Source organism: Alligator mississippiensis, chromosome 5 (genome assembly GCF_030867095.1).
Source record: "Alligator mississippiensis isolate rAllMis1 chromosome 5, rAllMis1, whole genome shotgun sequence".
Taxonomy (NCBI): Eukaryota; Metazoa; Chordata; order Crocodylia; family Alligatoridae; genus Alligator; species Alligator mississippiensis.
This window is the reverse complement of record NC_081828.1, coordinates 181,223,499-181,247,594: the sequence shown is the minus strand read 5'-3', so window position 1 is coordinate 181,247,594 and position 24,096 is coordinate 181,223,499. Positions and strand designations below refer to the sequence as shown.

At 41.3% G+C, this 24,096-nt stretch overlaps 1 protein-coding gene across 1 annotated transcript in view; it reads left to right on the top strand.

Annotated features, from left to right (window-relative positions):
* The first annotated feature begins 4,551 nt into the window (after positions 1-4,551).
* CUBN (cubilin) overlaps positions 4,552-24,096 on the top strand; it is a 241,539-nt gene continuing 221,994 nt past the window's right edge. The window contains exons 1-9 of the mRNA XM_019497851.2: positions 4,552-4,710; positions 4,867-4,996; positions 5,357-5,449; positions 7,047-7,085; positions 7,706-7,807; positions 10,070-10,173; positions 18,489-18,615; positions 21,320-21,488; positions 22,115-22,246. Of these exons, the coding sequence (XP_019353396.2) occupies positions 4,601-4,710; positions 4,867-4,996; positions 5,357-5,449; positions 7,047-7,085; positions 7,706-7,807; positions 10,070-10,173; positions 18,489-18,615; positions 21,320-21,488; positions 22,115-22,246 (1,006 nt within the window). The 5' untranslated portion in view covers positions 4,552-4,600. The remainder of the gene's footprint in view (positions 4,711-4,866; positions 4,997-5,356; positions 5,450-7,046; positions 7,086-7,705; positions 7,808-10,069; positions 10,174-18,488; positions 18,616-21,319; positions 21,489-22,114; positions 22,247-24,096) is intronic.

The window sequence follows — 24,096 nt, the reverse complement described above, 5'->3', positions numbered from 1 at the left end:
AAATGAATGTGTACTACATTAGAGTAAATCAACATAATAGAGCTATAATTGTTTACAAACTGTTGAGTTATAACATCAAGAAGAGAAAGAGAGATTATTCTCCCCACCTTCCCCTTCCCTCCCCCCCCAAAAAAATTATAGATTGTAAATAAAGAACAATCAGGACTGTTTTATCTTTTTTTCATTAAAAATAATTAAATTCTGTGCAAAGGATCATGATTGACATCTATGTGACGAGAAGACCTCAATTTACCCACTAAATAGGTATAGTAGTGTTGCACACTTACCTTACAGGTATCCATTCTGATGTAACAGGATCATCTTTCTAGGTAATGATGTAGTTCAGCCTCAGTGCATATTGCATTTTTGGGCTCTTCCTGTGTCCAAATATGTGCTGAGTATGATAGCAACTTTTTGCAATGGGTTTAGATTAACCCTACAGGGGTTTAGATTAAGTCTGCCATTTCATTTCACATAGTCCACTGTGGCATCATACAAAATGGTGGTAAATGTCAGGCACTACTAATCTGGCCTGGGTCCAAGTGGCAAAACGCAGCATGTCCTTTTGCCAAGTCCCTGAACAATCTATTCTCTTTAGAGAGAGTTTTTCAGCTATAATGCCAATGAGGTAACGGAATGATCTGCTCAGAGAGGAAGTACACATGCCAACTGTCCCTATTTATAAAGGATAGTCCCTGTTCCTAAGCCAGCTATTTACTGTTTTTCCACCTTGTCCCTCCAAAAAAAATTTCTCGGTTAAGAGCATTTCAATAAAATTAAAGCTGTGGGCTTATTCTTCTCCCTCCAAAGTGTATATAGTTTTCCAAAGTTTGCAGACCTGACATTCATTTACTAGAGGTATAGAGGTAGGATAGCTAACAGGGCCATGCAAAGCTTCAGTCCCTGATTCAATTTGGCGGAGATTCGACCCAATTCGGTGGCTGAAACTCTGAATCTGACTTAAATCAGGAGACCCTTTAATCACTTCAAATCAAATTGGAGCCCTCTGAATAAATTTGGAAAGATTTGGCAATTCGGACATACACACAGCTTTAAATGTTTTTTCTATGTACCTCAAGGTAGTAGGTGGCTTATGAATGCTGAGATGGTGGGGCTGATGGAGTATCCCATGGGAGTGTGAATGGGTCCCCAGTGCATTCAGCATCACACCCGGAAGTGGATCAGAAGCATGCTCCATCCACCCCAGCATCACAGCGTTCATGAGCCACAACTGGTACCTCGAGGTATGTAGAAAAAAACTTTTAAAGCAGTGTCTATGGCTGAATTGCTGATTCTCTGAATCAGCATCGGATCTTCACATTCAGATTCAGCTGACTTGAATCAGGGACAGTGATCAAATCACTGTCCCCAATTCGGGCCAAATCCGAATTGATATGGCGCGTTTTGCAAACCCCTAATAGCTAAGTTCCTGATGATCCATTGAAGAGAGAAATCCTCTATGCAAGGATTTGGACTAGAATACCCAGAGCTTTCCATTATATACATTCCATTATATACATACTCCATAGTCAAATGCACCTTTCCTCCAGTTCATCCATCTACGAGAGGATGAGACTATGAAACAATGAAGAATGAAAGAGTACTGCCTGTCACTTATCTTCTTGGCTACCTCTTGGGTTTGACTGAATTGTTGGGGGAGGATCAATGCACAAAGACTCACAGATTTGCCAACAGCAAGGATAAAGAAATGTCAATATTTGTTTGGGCTATACTGAAAGTCCAGGCTGAGGGGTATCAATATATGGCAGATCTGGTGAAGGAAAGTCTTTATGGTACATGTTCATTCAACTGTCTCTAGTGGGTTATGGAATAGAGAAAATCCCACACAATTTACCGATTCATTTTGATGCACTGGCTGGGGGAGTAGTTAGTTGATTGCATGATTTCACAATGATTACACACTTAATTCATACAACACAATTTTATTTTAAAATTCTTTGCTACGTATATAACACTGCTTAGCTTTAAGAAACACCACAAACATTAAGAACACAATAATTACATATATCAGAAACAATGCTCTGAATGCACTTCCTTCCCAAACAATGCTATAAGAATTAGTATTACAAAAACAACTACAATTACAACTAAAAGTTAGATTTGAATCAATACTATTATTTTTCATAATATACTTACAATCCTAGAATTCCGAGAAGCCAAACACCTAAATATGGTTTCATTCCTCAGTAGTACAATTTAATGGGTTGGCCTCAGTAGTACGATTCAATGGGCTCGCCTCAGCAATACAATTCAATGGGCTGGCCTCAATACTGATAGGACTAAGTCCCCTTCCTTCAGTCCCTTTCAGGCGCTCTGCAGCTTCAGCGTGAACTAAAAGATTCGTGTTCACGAAGACGGTGGTTCAGGTGATCAGTCTGATCCGGCCTACACTTGCGATTCTTCCTTCGTTGTTCTGCAAGTATAGTCACCTCCAAATTGGGACAGTAAGTTACAGTTTTTATTGAGTGAGCTGCCGTCTTGGGCCCCTCCTACTCAAACCTGTCATTACCCCCAAATTTGGGCTCGGATCTTACTCAACAGATTCTTTTGCTTAGTAATTAGTTTCTTTTGTTGAGCATTTTAATTACTTTGGGGAACTTCCATATCACTGCAAATGACCTTTTCTTACCAATCTGGTCAAAAGGCCCTAGGGTTTGATCTCTCGGAACTCAGGATATTTGCTAAAGGGTCAATCTTCAGATTCTTTTTGTAAAAGACTTCTAAAGATAAAATTCAAAAGTTAAGACTTTGAGCAAAGTCAGGACCTTTCGCATGTAGTCCAAAAACAATGACCTAGATAAGGAGATAAATCTTATCTTCTTCCTGAAACTGGCTAATGGGCAACCATTACAAACATTCAAACTATTTCATTCAATATGACATCAACCAGGCAGCTATGAACATCATTTGCCCATTTGACCAATAACTGCTTCATAGCCAGTCTACAAGAACCAGAAAAAACAACAGGAAAAAAAAACAGGATCAAGCACCATTAAAAAAAACAAAACATTTCCCAGTTTCAGATACACATGGACACTCTCTAAAAGGATTACACTGCAGGTAAAGTTTGGCTTCCAGAATCTTTAGTTATCAGCAAATAAACTAAAGCAGTAGAAACTGCTCTGACTTTCCTATTCTAGGGCAAGTTTTTAGAGCAAAATGGGAAAAAACAAAAGCCTAATGAGTAATGGAGGTATGGCAATTTACACCAGCTGGGGATCTGATCCTGTATTTTCATTTAAAAAACAAGTTTATCTGTGTGGGAAAGATGAATGTACATGGATCCCTGTCATACTATTTTAGAGCCACTTTTGAGATTAATGTCTATTGATATTAAGCCTGATTTTCATTCAGTGACATTCCTAAACCTGAGGAAGGAAATCCAGATATTTTAGGCTTTGCTGTAGTTTATAAACAATATAAGTTATATTCAGGGTTTTAATTTAAAATATTTACACACACAGAGAGAGAGAGAGAGAGAGCCTAAAAGCAATTAGAATAAAAAGAATAGAAAATATTGTTTCTAGAGTATTAGAGTATATATGTATTTGCTGTACGGATCTATGCATCTGGTAGAGCAGCAATAAAATGTTAGTTATCCAAGTTCTATACCTGTTTTGAAGACATATCTCTGGATGCAATGAGATTTTTAAGTGCTGCATCTTACACACTGAAAGACTGGGAGAATGAGAACCTGGAGGTGTCACAACCTCGAGCATGGGGGGAAAAGAGGAACCATAGGCAAAAGAAGAATAGGGGTCCATAGAGCACTGAGGGAAAAGGGGGAGCACACAGAATGGGCAAGACCAGGTGCGTGGAAGGAATGGGCACAAAGTGTGTATCAGATTGATCATACTGAGACCCTAGTATTGGGGCAGAATAGACACTTAGGTCTGGGATGGGAGGAAGAGAGGATGGGGGCACAGAGATCTTCTAGTTGTCTTATGGTGATTCAGTCATGCAACAAAACAACCGTTTTTGGTTGTGATTTGTTTTCCTGATCTTATGTAGTGCTGTTAGATCACTTGTGTTATTTATCCAAGGAATTATTTTAGGAATGGTTAGAGACCTCTACTTTGATGCGAACAGTCTTTTGGCAACTAGTGTAACTGTTATATGCCATTTTCCTTGTAACTGTCTGGGTCTCCTCTTGATAGCTCAGATCTTTACATTTCATTAAAATCCTTGTAGTGAAACTTGAATTCATGGCAAGGTGTTTCTTTGCAAAATCCACTGCGTACTTCAAGGTATTTTAGCACAGTGTAGTGTTTCATTATAACAAAGGTCAAAGAGGTAATGACTTAATCATGCTAATTCCGCTTTTTTAACCACTCAGTACCTGAAGAATGGAAAAAGAGAGAGGTTTTTGTTTAAGGTTTAGATCACTTGCACATTTTCAGTAATTAGGGAAATCAATTCAGTTAAAGATTATCTATTCTAGGGCAGGAAACCATAATGGGCACCCTTTGGGCAGTGAATCTTGCAAGAGCAAAGTGCACTGAGGCTCTCAAAACCAGAGTTCAGTCTTGGCTGTTTCATTTTAACTTGCTGCTCAACCCATGGAGATTGGCAGTGAGCAATGCTTTGGCCAGTTCCTTTTCCTTTGCTTTTGGTTGTACTTTCTGGATTAAGCTGTGAATCGAACCAGTATGAAAAAAAGAGGCACAAAAGGAGTGTTTATAATGAACAGTAAGTACCATTACAGGTATCAATTGCAAAAAGATTTGTTCACATAGTGGAGCTTAAATACAAGAAATGGTAATAGAGTGACTTAAATACATTTAATCTTTCACATAATCTTTGATGGATGTGTAGCTAAATGCTGTCTTTTCTTCAATACAACAGGCCTCGCATGTCCTCAGAGAGGGGTAATTTAGTGTTCCATACTGGGTCCACTAAAAATATTGAGTTTCGAACTGGATCACAGGGGAAAATAAAAATTAATGAAGATGACCTTGCAGAACTTTTTAGTCAGGTAGTATATTTACTTTGTCTTGAGAAATACTCAGCTTTATTCTTGCACATTAAACATTTAATTTAAATTGATACAGTAGCAAAATTTACCTTGGCAACTCTGTGAAGTATGGTAATAGGTTTTCTGACTATTACCTTCACTGTTATAATTATAAATCTTTAAAGACTTGTAAAGTAATTGTGTAGTTACAAAATAATTCAAAGATACCATTGTGTATAGTATGTAACTCACCACTATCATACTGGACTTTATTATGGTAAATTAATGTATGACTCAAACCTCTCTTAAACATTTGAAAAGTCAACGTTGGTTTTGAGTTGTTTTTAATAGCCTAGAACTATTTTTTCCCTTTTAATTTAGATAAGAAAAAATAAAGATGAGATACTAGAATTAAAAAGAAGCATTGGTTTCCCTCAAAATGTATCCAGCCAGGTTATTCTGATGAATTCCAAGGTAAGTCTCAGGTCATATGACATTATATTTAAGTTCTTCAAATCAATGTATTTGCCTTTATTTCTTTGACTGAATATTTTGAGGTACAGCCTTCTACTGTGAACTCCTTAGGCTCAGGACCATAGTCCTTTTCTAAAACCAAAGTAATTGGTGTAGTATATGTGAAGCCAATGGAATGATTCTGACTGATTTCAATTGGTGGTGGTTAAAGCTCTGTGTATTGTGATTCCTTTCCTAATCTCCTAATTTGTTACCATCTATGTGAACTTAATTCAGCAGTTTCTACCAAAGCAAAATCCCATTGAATTCAAGAACTGTAGGACCTAAACCTTCTGTTAATGATAAAGTGCTGCATAGATAAAGTATTCCATCTGTGGAGTCATTTGACTCCATAAACTAAAGATGCAAAACACTAGAGATGCACCCCATCTGCTGCAAATGCAGGTGTTTTCCATGCATTGCACTGTAGAATCCTTTCTTCAGGTCAGTTGTAAATTACTCAGGTTATGAAATTTCCATAATTTCCTTTAGGAACATATTCCACAGTCAAAGAGACTTCACTACAGGGAAACTATTTATCCCTCATGTCCCTGTATTCAATTTCATTCATTTTTTATAGTTATAGCTTGCTGTCTTGTAGTGAACATCTTTGCCTTTTTTTCTGTTCCTGCCTTTTACAATACAACCTCATTATAACAAACCTCTATGGGAATGGGAAAAAAGTCCATTGAAAAAGGGTGTTCACTATAATAGAGCCCATTCGCTGAATCATACTAATTAATTCCTGCCCTTGGGGTTGTTATAAACAGAGTTTATTAAAATGGCGTTCTATATATAACTGTAGACAGTTAACTCCTGTCTTAGACTCTAGTCCCACAAAGATTTGTGCATGTGTTCAATGCACATTCAGTGGCTTAAAGATAAGGTGCATAAAGGTATATGCATAAATCTTTATAGGATCAAGATGTTAGTTTTGTCACCAAATGTATAAATCGTATTTAGGTTGTTATTATTTCCAGAAAAGTTTGTACAATTTAAGTACTGCCAACAGAATGGATATTGGAGAACTTAGACCTCATTGTAAATCCATTAGTTATTTTCTTTTCATATGTGCATTTCTACTTAATCTAATAGTTTGTGCCTGGCTGAAAAAGGCACTCAGTGGGTTCATCTGCACATGAAATTAATGTAAAGCAAGAACTCCAGAGCAGTTTGAGCTGCAGTAAACTGCTCCCAGGTACAGCATCTACATGTGCACCCAGGACAGCAGCAATTTGAGCTGGAGTAGAGAAGGGCCCTGGCTGGCTGGGCTTTCTGGGCACAATTTATACCTGCAGTCAATGTCTACATATGAAATTCAGTCCAGTAAATTACTCTGACATAAGATAGTACTGTCCCTGTTAGTACTATCTTACCAGAGGAGTCAGTTTACTGTGCCGTAATACAAGCTCGTGTGTAGATGGAGACACTTTACTATGGAGCTAATTAGTCTACTCCACAGTCAAGCACCTGTGTAGATGCACCTGGTCAGACCAAGGCATGTACAAATGTGATCACAGTAATCCCAGGCACACTAATATTTGTATTTTTGTTACAGATTATGAATCTTGAGGGCAGACTTCAAAGCTTGGAGCAGGTGAGAAATTGTAGCAGGAACGCAACAGTTTTGTTTAAAAAAAAAGAACCAAGAGGACTGCAAGGATTAATATAATGTGATGGATTCATTCAGTGTAGCCTTTCCAATAGAAAAATGACATGCATGGAGTAGCTGCATTTTGTAACTGATGTGAAATGTCTTTTCTAAAAAATAAGCTTTCCCCTTTAACCAAAATTGAATTATAGAAATACTAATAGCAACTACATACCAGGAAAAGAATCAGCCCCTCTACTGCTCTGTCCATTCTAAAACCCGGGTCTTCAAATTGGGCAACAAGTTTTGTTATATTAAAACATTTAATTTCAGCTAATCAATTTCTAGTGAAGTCCTAGGGACAAAAATACAGTTGTCACTCATGTAAGAAATGAAAAATGAATGAATATTCATCAGTACTAAAAAAAAAAAAAAGGGGGTGCTTGACCAATACAGGTAATTGAGAATTGGGTGACTGCATGTATGCCCAATCACATACATACTATTATATGATTAGTAATATAGTGCAGAAAGTGTGAAAACAAATGCACTAGCTTTTAAAAATCAAGCTAGCAAAGCTGCGTGTAGCCAGGAAACTGATTTATCATTTGTTGTCCTCATTATAGGCTGTCCAGAGAAAAGCTTGTAGTAGCAACCCCTGTCAGAACTCTGGAACCTGTCTAAATCTTCTGGATGCCTTCTTTTGTCTTTGTCCCAGTAACTGGCAGGTGAGTCTTTCAAACTCTTTGAATATATTCAATATATATGATGGCAATAATGAGTCAGCGTTAGTCTGACATACTGCAGCACATCATTTCAAGATGGAGGATAATATGTCAATTAGATGAAGCTAATAGCAGGCTCAGCAGTTGGTATGTGCAAGTGCATTATAGCTATAATAAGTTTCCTCTCACAGAGTAGTGCCACTGTAAACATCTTGAGCCTTGCCATTTCTGTTGCTGATGCTCTATTGAAGAAATTGGAGCTTTGGTAATTTACATTATCAGAGAATTTGTTTATTTCCACTTTATTTGCTCTGGGAGTGAAAGAAGTTAACGATTTGGATGTGGGGGTGAAGATCTCACTGGCCAAGTTCATGGACAACACCAAGTTATGGGGGAGCGTGGTTACACTTGAAGATAGGCTACAGATACAGGTGGACCTAGACAGGCTGGCAAGTTGGGTGGATCGGAACCAGATAAAGTTCAATGCTGAAACATGTAAAGTGCTCCGCCTGGAAACAAACAACCCCCTGAACACCTACAGGCTTAGCGGTGCCAAACTGACCAGCATCGTGAATGAAAGGGACCTGGGAATAATAACAGACCACAGTATGAATATGAGCCGGCAGTGTGACGCTGTAACCACTGGGGAAAATAATACTCTGCATCTCCAGCAAAACCAAGGAGGTGATTCTTCCGCTCTGCTCAGCACTTGTGTGACTGCAGCTGGAGTACTGCATCCAGTTCTGGGCACCACACTTTAACAAGGACATGGACAAGTTTGAGAGAGTCCAGAAAAGAGCCACCCATATATGATAAGTCTTAACAGGCAAGCCATACGAGGAAAGGCTGAGGGATCTGGGACTCTTCAGCCTGAGGAAAAGAAGGCTGAGAGGGGACCTGGTAGCAGCTTACCACTACACTAGGGGAGTACATCAAGGGCTTGGTGAGCAACTGTTCACCAGGGCACCCGAGAGGAAAAGCAGGAGTAATGGCCACAAACTTCCAGAAGATCGATTCAGGCTCAACATTAGGAAAAACAGCTAGGGTATCCAGACTGTGGAATAAGCTGCCTCCAGAGGTGGTGCAATCACCTACCCTGGAAATCTTTCAGAGGAGACTAGACAGTCACCTTGCTGGGGTCCCCTGACCCCCAGTTATCTTCCCTGCTTGGTGCAGGGGGCTGGACCCAATGATCTTCTGAGGTCCCTTCAGGCCTTACAATCTATGAATCTATGAAGTAAATTGGCATGTGTTTCCAGAACTAAGGCCCAGATAATCTATACAGGGCTCTAGCAGGGTGTGGTAGAGCTTTTTAGTCCCTATCCTCTATACCAGAAGTTCTCAAACTGTGGTCTGCGGGCCACCACTAATCCGCGAGCTCCATTCAGGTGGTCGACAGAAAGGTTGCGGAACAGTCATGAATATCTGTACATGTAAGGTAAGACTACTGGAATTTAAATATGAGTTGTGTGCTTTGATTTGTAGAACAAAAAAAAGTTTAAGTGGTCCATCGAGACCCTTAGCAATTTTCAAGCGGTCTATGAAAAAAAAAAGTTTGAGAACCACTGCTCTATACAGTTATTTGTAGGCCAAATCCCAGCCTAGCTTGTAGAAAGAAGAAAAGATGGCTGGTTGTGCATGTCAATCTGTACTTACAGCATCTCTTATTTAGTGAGCTATTTTTCATGAGATTATACCTTCTCTTTATGCTTCTCCATTGGTGAAGGGGAATATGCCAATACATCCTCTGTTCTAAAGCATTTGATAAGCAACCTCCCTGGGGTTAGTAATCAGAGTAACCCAGAAAACAACAAGTTTATTCAAAACTAGTTTACATTCACATTAGATTGATTTTTTTTTTTCCTCTCTCCTCTCTTGTTCACCCCAGACCTAAGATACTGTCCCATCAAAACACTCATTTAATTTGGTCTGTTTTCATAGCATGTTTCAATTTTATAAAAATGGCATATTTCAGTGAAAAAATATTTTGCCAAAAAGTTTCTAGCCACCCAAAGGATGATGGGGATGATGATATGTTGTTATCCATATTCTGTTTATGAACATCTTAAACATTTTATACCCTTCTTTGATTAGAGGTCAAGGAAACAAACTCAAACAACAGTCATGTTTTCTAAAGGAAGTTATGTAGACAGCAGCCTGTGGTTTGTATACTTTTTTGAAAGTTTATTTCAAATACCTGCTTCATTGAACAGCTTTTCTTTCTCTGCTGTTTGGTAAATAAACTGGATTTCTATTACATTTCAGGGCCCACTCTGTTCAGTTGATGTTAATGAATGTCAGATTTATGCTGGAACAGCACTAGGTTGCCAGAATGGAGCTACATGTGTGAACACACCAGGCAGTTACAGGTATATTTTAATGTCCTTACATTAAAAAAAAAAATCATTATTAGGATCCTCTGGCATTTTTTGTCATTTACTGACAACCCAGTAACTGTGGGAAATAACAATGCACATCACTATACTGTAGCACCTTTGCCTCAAGGTGATCAAAACATGCTTGATAAATTATGGGGTAAATCCTGGCACAGAAAAAACTGTCACCAAAGCCGTTGGTAATTTTGCCTGTTTTGAGTTAAGGGAATCACGTCTCCTTCACAGCTAGAATGTAGTCTGAGCTATATACCTACAGAGTGGGGGGGGGAGGTGGGAAGGTGGGAGGGGGCGTGGGAGGAATACCTTAATCTTTCATGGTAGTCTAGATTATCCAGATCTTGGATCCAGGTAGAGAGGGAGAAGTGGGTGGTATCTTAGTTACTGTCTCGCTTGCAAGTGGGAAGGTGAGGTAGGTAACTAGTAGAGCCTCTGCTTCATACCCCTTGACCCTAATGTGCCAATCTTTGGAACAACCATACGTGTTGTAATTTGTGTGTTTTGCATCACATTATCATCTCCTGTAGCAAAAAGAAAGTGAGGAGAAAAGGGTATTTTTTCTCCAAGGAAGCTTAAGTCTTAATGTGCATTTTAGGGCTGCAATATTCATAACAGCACAATACAGACCTAAAGGAACATCGGCACCCACCACAGAAAAGCAGCCGCTACTGAGATGGAAGTCAGATAACAAGTAATACACAATTGTTTGTGTACCCAGCAAATGAGCAGAAATGGGATCTCCCACTGACAGTGTATGGGAGATGCATGCAGTTCCAGAGTCCCAGAGTGCGAGTCTTACAGAGCTTTACCCAGTTCAACAAATTGGATAGAAGTGGGGTCCATGTCACCTCCCCTTCTTTAATTGGTATGTTAGTGCTATTCAGGCCTGTTCTAATGACAGCCTTTGTTCAGTTCCCTCGAGCACACCCTCTTGTTTACTGGGGCAGGCTTGTCTGAAAATTCTTCTGCATGTTTTCATAGTGGCAAATAAGTTGGCAAATACATAACATTCAGATGTAATACAAAGCTCTTCCTGTAAGAAGGGAACAAACAGGCTGGACAGCATACCAGAGCTTTCTGCAAAGCATTTTGTTCTCAGCTTCAACCGAAAAATCTTAGCCCCCCACAAATATTTATTTGGCATGCCACTGGCTTTATAATGGTCTGTCACTGCTTTAAAGAAGTTTCTAGGAGGACTATCTCTTCACAGTGCTTCTTGTACCAGTTAGAGTACTATTTGTGGGAGGCAGGGATTGGTTTGGGTTGGTAATCTGTCAGCTTTACTTTGATTTTAAAAGACAAGTTTTCATCATGCTTGCAGCTGTCCCTGTCTTGTCAGACAGTGTGTAAAACAAGTTAAACCTAAAGTAACTTAAATAACTGTGACCTTTCTATCAGCACCATAGGTGAACTACTAAAGTAAAAGATATAACATGGTCCCCATTTCCATTTCCCTCTCATGTTTAAGTAGTCATTTCCTGAAGGGCAGCTTCCAAGAGATGACCTCAGTGTCTCTTCTGTCCCCTCTCTGTGTCAAATCAGTACTGGAAAAAAATGAACAGTACCTATATACCAGGCCCAAAGGTATATACGTTCCTTTGACGTTCTTGTCGAACAAGGCTCTCCTGCTTCATATCTTCCTGTTTCCTTTCCATTCCTCCTCCCATCCTAGTCCACTCCTCCATACCTAGTGAGGACAGTTTTATGATTTATTTATTCACTTTTTTGTAAGTTATGAGGTGAAAAGTAACTTCAAAGAAGTAAAAAAAACCCCAGCATCCTATTCAGTAGCAGAAGAACATGATGATGGTTTATTACTCATTTGAAACTACATGGAGCATGACCTCCTTTTTAAGAATTTCTGCTGTTAGCAGCTTCAAATGGGTGATAAATTAATTTTTTACTATAATACCTTGAATACAGTGATGATTTCTAGCTCTCTGGAATAACCTTTCTGAGTTTTTGTTTGCCTTGATTTTGATCTGTCCTTTGGAGCAGAACTTGAAGTATGGAAATGCACCTTAGTGTCTTTAAAGTCTATCAAGTCTTTTCTTTAAGAATCAGCTTTTTAGTTTGGTTTGGTTTTTCAGTTTGTCATTTTGTTTCTCCATATGTGCGTGAGGAACATGAAATGGTGTTAATATGTTAAGGACAGTCTTAACAGGTGAACTAAATATTTTTGGCTCCCACAGATTGTTGTTAAGTATTAAAGTATCCCAACTTTTAAACCTAAGTTAATTAGTGCCAGCTCAACATAGTCAGTGTTCAGCAATCTGCAAATAGTTTATCAAGCTTACTTTCCAACTGAACATGTGACCCAGAGACAGAGATATTATTAGTTCATTAGTGGGCACCACAAAGTCCAAATCAACCACATCCTGGCATTCACTCAGAATATCCTGTAGATCATGCATAAGCCTGTGCAACATTAGCTATGGATGACAAACAGCACTATAACTTGCTCAAACATATGTGATCCAAAGCATAACCAAATTGCAGGGAAAGTGTGGATGTCAGGCTTGGCCATTTTCAGGGAACTTGAGTCAAGGCTGTAGAAATATGACTGACCAGCAAGCCAAGGGCCTATATCCTAAATACGCTGTATTACAATTGCACCCTAAAATGTTAATAATTAAAGTGACCAAATGTATTAATAGTTATTTTGTTATGCTAAATGTATTTTTGCTAACATGTTCAAATGACTATAGACACAAAGGCAGCCTTGAAGATGGAAAGAGCAAAGTAGCCTTGTCAGCCCATAGGCCACAGTTAGTAAATAACTGATCAAGGCCAAAGAGCAAGGCATAATAGGAGATAAGAAATCTGTCCCTCTGCTATCTCAAAAATATAAATGTTAATTGATTTACAAGATCTTGATTAAAGTAAAGATTAACAGATGATAGACTGGGGTCAGATGACCTAAAAATAAAGAGCCTTAGCTAAGGTGATCCCTTGACCCACTAAGATCTGCTTCTATCCAGGTCCAAAAGTTCCAATGAAACAAAGAAACTTAAATAAAACCAACCATAGATCAATTATTAGCATGTCAAATCAACCACTATAAATATTGGGCATGGGGCAAGCAACAAATGGAACCTTTCCCAAAGCCGAGCAAAAATCCAAAAAAACAGAAACCCCCTCCCAACTCAGTGAGAATCCCCAGTAAAGCAGAAATGCCTGGCTGGCAGACCTGTTCTTCCTGAATCTAAGGCTGCATAATAAATATTGTCTTCATTAGTATCAATAAATCATTGCTATTACATATCCTAATAAAGCTTTTGAGTTTGACTGAAATGGTCTCATTGATCAATTTATCTCACTCCTAACTACAAGTTAAATTGAGGGTAACAAACTTATAGCCTAGCAGTCATGGCAGTCTTTAGCCACTGAGTTAGTGGATAAAAGGAGAGGTGAAGGCATCACTGCTAAGGCTGGGCTTATTCAGTTTAGAAAAGGACACTCGAAGGGGGACATGATAAAAGTTTAAAAATCCTAAATAGTGAAGGGAAAGTAAATAAGAAAAAGTTATTATTTACTCTCTCCCACAAAACAAGAACTAGGTGTCATAAAATGAAACTGGTAGTAAGTTGAAAACTAACACAAGTAAGTTTTTTTCACACAGCATATAATTGAAGTGTGGAACTTATTGCTACTAGATGTTGAGGAAGCTGACAGTTCAGCTAGATTCAAAAAGGGATTGGATAATTTCTTGGGGGAAAGAGGCATCGGTAGCTATTGAGCGTGGGAGTTAGGGATACCACCTCTGTTTTAGAACTTTCTAGTTCGTAAATGCTGGAGGCTGCAAGTTAGAGAGGAACAGTGGAAAAATCCCTGGTCGTTAGGCCTGTGCAAATAGGCAACTATTTGACTAGGATTTGGATTTGGTCGATTTGAATTTGGCTGATTCGATTTGGAGATTTGAATCACTTTTCTGAATCAATTCGGCTGAATCGATTCAGAAAAGATTTGGCGATTCAGAGATCCAGCCATAGGATATAATTGGGAATCAATGAAATATCTATAATGTCGTTGTTTTTTGGCTGATTTGGATAAGGCTTGCAGGGATGGTAGCCTCAGCTAAGGGCATGAAGCCTACCAGGTTTCAAGGTGATGGGTGTAGGGGTTTCTGGGAAACTGCATCTCAAAATTCTGAAAGCAAAACTCATGTCACGTGTGTGTTAAGCCACAGCCAGGTGAAGACTGCATGGATGGTAGCTCTTGATAAGGCCACAAAACTTACCAAGTTTCAAGGAATTAGGTGCACGGGTTTCTGAGAAACTGCACCTCAAACTGCTGACAAGCAAAGCTCATGACATGGGTGACACTGTGTGTGTTAAGGCACAGGGGGGTGAAAACTGCAGGGGTGGTAGCCCCTGCTGCAGCCACAATGCCTGCCAGCTGTCAAGGAGATAGGTGCAGGGGAAGTCTGGGTTCTGGGGCCCTGGACTTCTGGCTGCAGGCAGGCAAAACTCGTGACATGGGTGCTTGTGGGACTGTGTGTGTGTTCAGGTGTGCCTTTTCTGGCACTGGGGCCTCTGCACAACATGTCAGTGTGCCCCCATGAAGTCTCCTCCTCCCCTACAGCCTCGGCTCAGTCCACCACTGTAAATGACGGCAGGTCAAAATAACTTAGCTGGCTCAACATCTACAGTACCAGCAGCATCACCGGTACCCAGACGGAACTGTCACAGAGCCTTGCTTTTTATAAAGGAATTAACAGCAAAAAGTAAAGATGTTGTGTTGGATATATGTTATTTGTGGCACGTGATGTCTTATTTTGTGTTTTTTATGTTTATATGTTTATTATGAAAAAAACAAAATAGAAAAATTATCTTAGGAAGCTTTCAGGTTGAAAAACCCTTTGTCAGGCTGAGGATGTACCTGCAGTTGGGGTGTATCCTGGGCATGGATGGAAGGAATAGTAAAGAAGCCAAAGGCTGGCCTGGCCTGCAATGCAGGCTAGAAAGCCAGTCAGTGAAAATGGAAATGGAGGCATCGGGGGGTGAGGGACAGGCTGGGGTGGGTGTGGGGAAGGGGGATGTAGCAGCACAGGTAAAAGTGCAGAGGTACCTGGGGAGTCAGATGTCTGGCAGGTTGCAGTGTGTCAGAATTCCACTGTCTAATCTATACTGAGTCCATTTCATCCCACTGAGGCTTAACACACACAGGTGACACAAGGTTTGCTTGTCAGCAGCTTGAGGTGCAGCTTCCCAGAAACCCCTATACCTGTCTTCTTGAAACTTGGCAGGCTTTGTGGCCTCAGCAGGAGCTACCATCCTGGCAGTTTTTACTCCACTGTGGCTTAACACATACACATAACATGAGTTTTGCTTTTAGGAATTTGAGTTCCAGTTTCTCAGAAACCCCTGCACCCATCACCTTGAAACTTGGAAGGCTTCGTGCCCGTAGCAGAGTCTACCATCTCTGTAAGTTTCATGCAAATCATCCAAAAAACAACAGTTATAGATATTTCATTGATTTCCCCATTATACCCTATGGCTGAATTGCCGAATCTTTTCCGAATCTTTTCCAAATAGATGCAGAAGCTCCAAATAGATTCAGAAAGCCTAAAGCTTCTAGTGATTCAATTTGGATTTGTAGATTCGGCCTCTGAATCTCCCAAATCATCTCCGAATTCAAATCGTGATCCAAAGCTTTGCACAGACCTACTGGTCATACCCAGTTCACTGTCCCTTTCAGTGTCCACTGTCCGCCACTGTGTGGGTGCTTCTAAACATGCAGTTCACTGCAGAGTAGACTAATTAGCTCTGCAGCAAAGTTGGGGACAGTACTATCTTATGATGGAGTAATTTACTGTGCTGAAGAGCACATGTAAATGCTGACCGTGGGCATAAATTACACCTGGTCAGCCCAGTGAGCTGGGGGCCTGCTCTGCCTTGCTTAAATTGCTGCTTTCCAAGGTGCACATGTAGACACTATGCCTGGGAGCAATTTACTTTGGCTCCCAAGTTTATTGCTTCACATTAATTCACATGTAGATGTACCCTGTAACACAGGATACTGGGTAAGATGGACCTATGGTCTGACCCAGTAAATGGCAATTCTTATATTCTTATGACAGACATCAATGCATTTTTGTGCAGAATCCAGTCAGAGTGAGTTAGACGTGAACTGAGGGTGCCTTCAGAATTAAGTCCCATAGCGGAGACACATAGTGAAATGCCTATTTTATGGATCCTAACCAGGTTAATTCATATAATAGAAACCAGGCTGGTCAGCCCTATCAAGACTGAGGTGCAAGCATGCCTTGAGGGAGATCTCTCTGTCTCTGAGGAACTTTAAGGTAAAAAACACCCATGGAAGTTAAGCACCTTTACATATGAATGGAAGCAAAGCAGAAGTTTTCAAGTACACAATTTTGTACTTTGTTACCTAATTCAGCTGTAGTCCAAGAAGACCTCAATGGCAGACCAGGCGGAAGAAAAGTGTACCCACCTTTTCAGTGGCTGTGAAGGTGGATGAAGGCTGCAGCAGATCAAGTGTCTCCAGTAGTCTTGGCTTTCACGCCACTTTTACATCCCTATCTGTCAAGGACCATGCATTTTTTGGTGTGCGACAACATCCTCACATTAAAAGAAGTCACACACAGGTGTCTTCCTTATGGGAATTATACATCTCCTCTGCAGAACAGGAAAGTCCTACGGTGATTGCCGAGTGGCAATGGGGCAGGGCTGTGAGATCTGGAAGTTCCTGGTCATGGACCGGCACATGGTGAGTGTTTGCTTCAGTCGTCTTGTTTGAGGACAGAGGCAGTAAGAGCAGTTTGGCAGCTGCACCCATGGCTGAGCATTCCTATTTAGAATCCACTCTGGTCACCTCACGTGGGGAGGGGGCTAGAGAAGGTGCCCCAAACATAGTCTGACTCAATCAGTTTCTGACTGAATAACTGCATCCAGTGAGATCACCTCTATTTGGTCACAAAGAAACAAAAATGATTTTCAGAACCTGGAATGTACGAACCTTAATGGACTATGCAAATAGTGATTGCCCCGAGCGACGGACAGCAATTGTCTCTTGTGAACTATGAAAGTTCAACATTGACATTTCTGCCCTATCTGAAACTCAACATGCTGGAGAAGGACATCTGAAAGAAGAAAGCAGAGGATACAACTTCTTCTGGAGAGGGAGAGCAGAAGAGCCATGGACACATGAAGTTGGTTTTGCCATCAAAAATGAACTTGTGAACCTACTCTCAGAACTCCCAATTGATGTTAATGAACACCTCATGACTCTCTGTCTGCAACTTGCCAAAAACTTTGCCTATCTTGGAAGCCATCTTTCATCAAAGACAGACATTGACGTGGAAATACAACACCGTTTGAAATGTGTGAGCGCAGCCTTTGGGCGTTTGTCATTCGAATTTTGCTGTATGGCTTAGAGACTTGGACCACATACAGAAGACATCTCAAGAGCTTGGAAAAGTATCACCAATGGTGCCTTCACAAGATCCTTTGGATTAGCTGAGAGGATAGATACAAAAACATCAGCGTCTTGGCCAAAACAAATTCCAACAGCATTAAGGCCATGATCATCCAAAGCCAACTTTGCTAGACGGGTCATATTGTTCACTTTCCTGACTCCCACCTAGAGAATCTTTTTCTCACAGCTGAAAGAAGGTCAGTGAAGTAGCACAGGGCAGAGAAAGTGCTTCAAAGACACCCTGAAGGCAAACATGAAGAGGTATAACATCAATGTGAACACTTGGGAGATGCTTGCTCAGGACCAACCAAAATGAAGGAAGACTCTTTGGGAGGGATCTCAACACTTTGAAACAGCTTGTCAACAGACAGAAGAGGAAAAGAGGAACAGGCAAAAAGAACATGAGAACATCCAACACAGCAACACAGTGCCCATCCCTTCTGGAAACACCTGTCCTCGCTGCAACAAGACATGTGGATCTAGAATTGGGCTATGGAGCCACCTGTGGACTCGCCATCAAGATCTTTGGAAGACAATCTTACTTCTTCGCAAGTGATCACCCATCATCATCAGTTCTATATTAAAGGCCTACATCGTTTATCGGTGTGGCCCTAGCTGGTATGGGTTCTCCCATTGGAACAGGTATCTAAAAAGTAGGTGTTGCAATACTTGGCATTGTGTGATACGTTTCTTTGTGAATCTTGCTACTTTTTACCTTAGGTCTTCATTTTTACCAAGGTGTTCTTAAAGATATTAAAGACTGAGAAGTGCTTATTTTGCCATGACGATTATACCATATAACTATTTAAGATAGTGAACACTACAGCACTGCTCTGTGCTTTCATCCTTAGCTGCATCTGTACCCCAGAAACCTATGGGCCTCATTGTACCTCAAAATTTGATGACTGCCAAGGAGGATATCAGGCTCTCTGTGAGCATGGTGTCTGCATAGATGCAGACAGAAAGCAGCCCAGTGAGGTAAGACATGAAATATAAATCTCTACATACAACATATTATACAAATGTATTCCAGTGAACCATATTCTGAGGATACATACAAGTGTTACATTTAGATCAGCCTAACCAGGGTTAAGTTAATCTAAATGCCCTGTCATTCAGGGGCCTGAAATCCCCTAAAGAATAGGAAGCCCAATCAAAATTAGTATGCTTGAGTAGGTGCACCAGCTTAGATAGAGACTGGGTAAAGCCAATCTTGCAAATGCATTTGCAGTGCAGCCCTAGGGCTGGGAAAGCCCAGCCATTCTCCTGAGCTCCAGGGTTATACTGTTCCTACCCCCATGGCCCTGAATGGGCTATTTTTAGCCCCCTCTCACCCTCCCCTGACCAGGCACCCCCACAGACCTGCCAACCTCCGTGCAAACCTATTAACACCCCCAATCCCACCTGCCCCTCCCCCACCCAAAGTTACTTACACAGGTTTCCCCACATTGTTCCTGAGACTGGCAAATGGCTGCATGCACTGCTTCTGGTCCACATTTATGTAGTTTAAACCAAATGGTGTGAATGTAGACTGGGTGTGACGAATGACTGTATGCACCCTAAAGATCAGCTACGGGCAGAAATCAAATACTAAAGTATAAAATGACCAAACATTGGTTGTTGTGTGGTGTTGGGATTAGGGTCTATTCTCATTCATAAAAGAAAGATTTGAGAGTTTTTAACACCTCCTGAGCTGCATTTGTCCCCGCACAGTATCGGCCCCATTGTTACTGTATAACCTTAAGCAGCTGAGGAGATGACACATTTATTTGAATATTTCAAAGTTTTATTAGATATGGCCTATATTCCAGTGGCTCTCCACTTTTTTAGACTCAAAGCATACCTCACTAGACTCCAGCCACCCTTCTGTACCTTTTGTGAATTGAACAGCACCCCATTTCAAAACGAAGTATTTATTACAGTGCTTACCTCCTTGCAGAGAGGCCAGGCAGTAGAGGCAAGGGAACAGTCAGGCAGGGACAAGCCTAAGCTAGCACTTATCTGCTTATCAGCCTTCAAAGGATCTCATGGCTTCCCAGTGTGCCTCCGCATTCTGGTTGAGCGTTCCAATCTAAAAATATTAATTGTTTCAATTACATTTCATATTTTTTTTAGAGATATAATTTTCAAATAGTTTAAGAATAATAAATACTGTTATCATTGTTTTCCTCAAGGAAGTGAAAGCAAGAACTTGTCAATATTATCCCTAGTACTATCTGGTGGTAGGAGTATAGCTAGTTGCTGTATTCTTATAGCTTGCACACTCTGTGAAGATAATCCAGTGTGGTATCTGTGTTTTTATCCAGGATTTTGTTATTGCTGTCACAGTTCACCACTTCTCATATTTTTCCAGCTTTTACAGATGACATGTTTTTCAGAAGTGTTTAGTGTTGCCTTGACTTTGCTCTAAGCTTTTACTTCTAAGACTTAGAAACTGGACAGGGGCAGCACAGAGCTTCCCTTGCTGCAGCAAACACTCCTGGCAGAAGGGGAGATCCTGGCTCCCCCTCACAGTTGGTGCCTTCCTCAAACTGACAAATGCAGTGTTGTGCCCATCAGTGCATCTGGGGGCAGGGCAAGCGAGTGGGATGTTATTCCCATATGAGGAATGAAGTTAGCCATGTTAATCGGAAGTCAGGTAGAAGGCAGGGAAGAGTGGCACCTTAGGGTGCTTTTACATTTGCATTGGGGCTGGGAAAGGGTGGGGGGCACATTAATTAAAGCTGCTCTAATTAAAGCACCCAGAGTGTCTTGTGTATCAGGGTCCCCGCACTTCAAAATGGCAGTAGAGCTGCTTTATCAAAGCTCATCAAACGAGCTTTAGATAAAGTGCCCCCACTGCTATTTTGAAGTACGGGAATGCTGATGCACAAGACGTGGAGGCTGGCTGGAGTGCAATAATTACCAAGCTCCAACAAACTTGATTAATCAAGTCTGCTTTGACGCACTGTAATTACAGCATGTTGGAGGAGCCTCCCAGCATGTGTACAGGCACCCTTAGGGACTAACTCATTCATTCACTGCATGGCATCTGACAAAGTAGGAAGTTGCCTACCAAGGTTTGTGTTTTTCTGACTGAGTTAGTCTCTAAGGTGCCATGCTGTCCTGCCTTCTGTCTTTCAAAAAGAAGTTCAGGGACAGGCTGCCACTCTGATTATTCATCTGTTTTTATTGTGGTGCAATTGATTCTGAATGTCTGAACACTAGTACATTTTACAGCAGCCCTTAAAGAAAATATGTATTTGGATTTTAATTAATTATTTCAGGTTTTGCATAACACATATTACTGAACAGGTTGTTTAAAGAGAGGCACCAATTGATTTCATATAGTCTCTTTTCCTTAAATGGAAAACAAGCTGATTGCTTTTGATTATGTTTAGGTAGAGTTATGATTGCTGTTCATTTTCTCTGGTATATTTTGGTAAATTACAGATTTCTTTTGCCTACTGAAAAAATTATTCAGGCTCTTGCTACTGGAATGCCTTACAGATTCAATCTCAAAGGGAGAAATAGATTGGGAAAGTTACCTCACTGACTTAACCCATGCAAAGACAAAAATCACATGATACTCTGAAACTTGTTTTGTAATTTGCCTCAGTTTATAAACAACTTCATAAAGTGTTTCTTTTGTTTGATTTGTACTAAGTTTCACAATTTATAACATTATATATGATGTTCACAGCCAAAATACCACTGTATCTGTGAGGCCGGTTGGATGTCTCCACCAGGTAGTTCTGCCTGCAGTGCTGATATAGATGAATGCAGTCTTCCTAATCCTCCATGTTCGCAGAATCCTCCTGTTCGGTGCTACAACACTCCTGGATCTTACTATTGCGGGCCTTGTCCCACAGGTATCATAGCCTTCTGTGTTTTCAGTCACCAAGGGCAAGCATTGGTAATATTGACTGATGTTATTACTTGAGCAGAGTCAGGAGCTTTGGCTTGTATTATACAAGCATTATATTAGGCGCTTTGACATCTATTATACAAGGGGTCAGTCTAAACAATTTATTGGTCCCTTCTGGCTGCAAAATCTTGAATTTATAAATCTCCTTTTTGGATTACACATGCCTAAATAATTTAGGTAGTTTGTACAAATTAGGATTACAGAAATTTGGAATTTTCAATATTAAGTATAGAACAAACCTTTGTACCATTATTGCAGTAAATCTATATTTTCTAGTATGTAGATAAAAATGTGTTTGATTCTTGACTCTGAACAGTGTGTGTTCAGTCAGAAGGCTTTCATTCATACCTCACAGCCTAAATTATTATAAAGCCTACACTACATTTCAGCTTTTAAATATAATAAACCACAGGAGGAACCATCTGAGTCCTCCGCCTTGTCTTAAGGGCACTCAAAAATAATATTTTGTTATACTTGGAAAGGCAGAAAATCTCTTATCAAAGATAGGAGAAGGGTTGTCTTATGGGTTTTTTTTCCCATTTTATGGCTGTATACTCTGTGTCTTCATAGGTTGGCAAGGAAATGGCTACAGTTGCCAAGATATTAATGAATGTGAAAGGGAGAATGGCGGTTGTTCAGTAGTGCCAATGGTTCATTGTATTAACACTATGGGATCATTCCACTGTGGTCTTTGCCCACCAGGTAAAACAATGTACTTATTTCCTGTTAATCTTCTGCAAGATTATTTTTCTTAAATCATGAAGATTCTGCACATTTTAGCATACTACATAATAAGATATAAAAGATGTACTACTAGAGTCCTAAGATACTGTAATTTGATTTATATAGAGGTGGGTTGTATTACCAAAATCAATTGTATTTTGGTTTAATATAGTATTTGTACTCAACATACATTAAAACTACCTTAAATTATAGGAAAGCTTAGTGATGAACATTTTGTAGTGTACGTTTCTGATTATGGCTCCTTTAAAATGGGGTAAATTACTTACTTCAAACCAGCAAGACATAGCTATCAAAACATTTAAAACATTAGTCTTCTGACTTGCTAGAGGACTCCTTTTTCTAAAGAAAGGTAATTAATTGGCAGGCAGTAATTGTATAATTAAGATAGTAATTATATTTTTTATGTTAATTAAAAATGCATCCTGTATATCAGAAACCAGATGCATCACTCTTCTTTCAAAGACTAACTGATTACTTATTGCACTAAAAGTGATTCCCAAATCAACACATTTCCAGGCACAAAGTAAATAGAACAGTAGAAGTGTTAATCAGAGTCTGTATGAAGTGTTTGCATATTTTAAAGTGCTTTATGAGAAGTACTGCAACATTATAGAAGTGGTAAAAAAAATTGAAAAAAATGTTTCTAACTGGATGGAATCATTTCAGTGGAAACAAACTCTACCTTACATTTTGATCTGATGCATCTGATTGTAATTGGCTCATAGCAGGGGCAGGCAATTATTTTGGGCGGAGGGCTGCTTACCCAGTTTTGGCAAGCTGTCAAGGGCCACATGGGTAGCCCTGCCCCTTGACAGGTGCCCACCCCCTGGTCACCATCTTGGGACCAATGTCCCAGTTTCTTGGGACCAATGTCTCAGGGCCAGCACTGGCAGGGCCCAGAGTGGGGTGCAGGCTGGCAGGGGTCTGTGGAGCCAGGCTGGGCTGCACCAGCAGGGATGGGGGGTGCTGGCCTGGCTCCATAGAGCCCCTGCTGGCTGGGACCCTGTACCCCTGCTGCCCTGCTCTGGGTCCCACTGGCACTGGCCCTGGGACACTGGTGTGGGGGGCCCTGTGCACCCGCTCACTCCCAGTGCCCCCCAGCCCCATGGTACAGGCGGGAGGGAAGCATGCAGTCCTGATCCCCTGCTACCCAGCAGCGGACGAGCTGGTGCTGTGTACTCCCTGCTGCAGCTGCTCACAGCCCGCGTGGGGCTGTCCTGAGCAGGCACAGGCAGCGCCATGCAGGTTGCGAGCAGCTGCAGCACAGGGTGCTGGCCACGGGGCTGGGGAGGGGCCACTTTTCCCATGCTCAGCACCAGCTTGTAACCCACCCCCACTGCCAGCCTGGGCCCCATGCTGGCTCCGGGCTCACCCATCGGGGCTGTGCTGCCGCGGCAGCAGCAGCTGCGGGCCCCCCGCTTGCCACGCCGGGCAGTGTTTGCCACCCCTGCCTCTGGGCTGCCCAGTTTGCGAGCTCCGGGTGGGTGTCAGCAGCAGCAGCAGCAAACACTGCCTGGTGTGGCAAGCGGGGGTGGGGGGCGCTGCAGCTGCTGCCACTGTGTGCAGCCCAGACAGGCAAGCCTGGAGCCAGCACAGGGCCCAGGGTGGCAGTGGGGGCAGGTTACAAGCTGGTGCCAAGTGCGGGGGGGGGGGGGGGAAGCAGCCCCTTGCCCACCCCATGCCCAGCGCCCTGCACGGGCTGCCTGTGCCTGCTCAGGACAGCCCCGTGCGGGCTGTGAGTGGCTGTAGCAGGGAGCGTAGGCCACGGGGCCGGTGAGGGGCCACTTTTCCCCAGGTTCCTTCCCTGC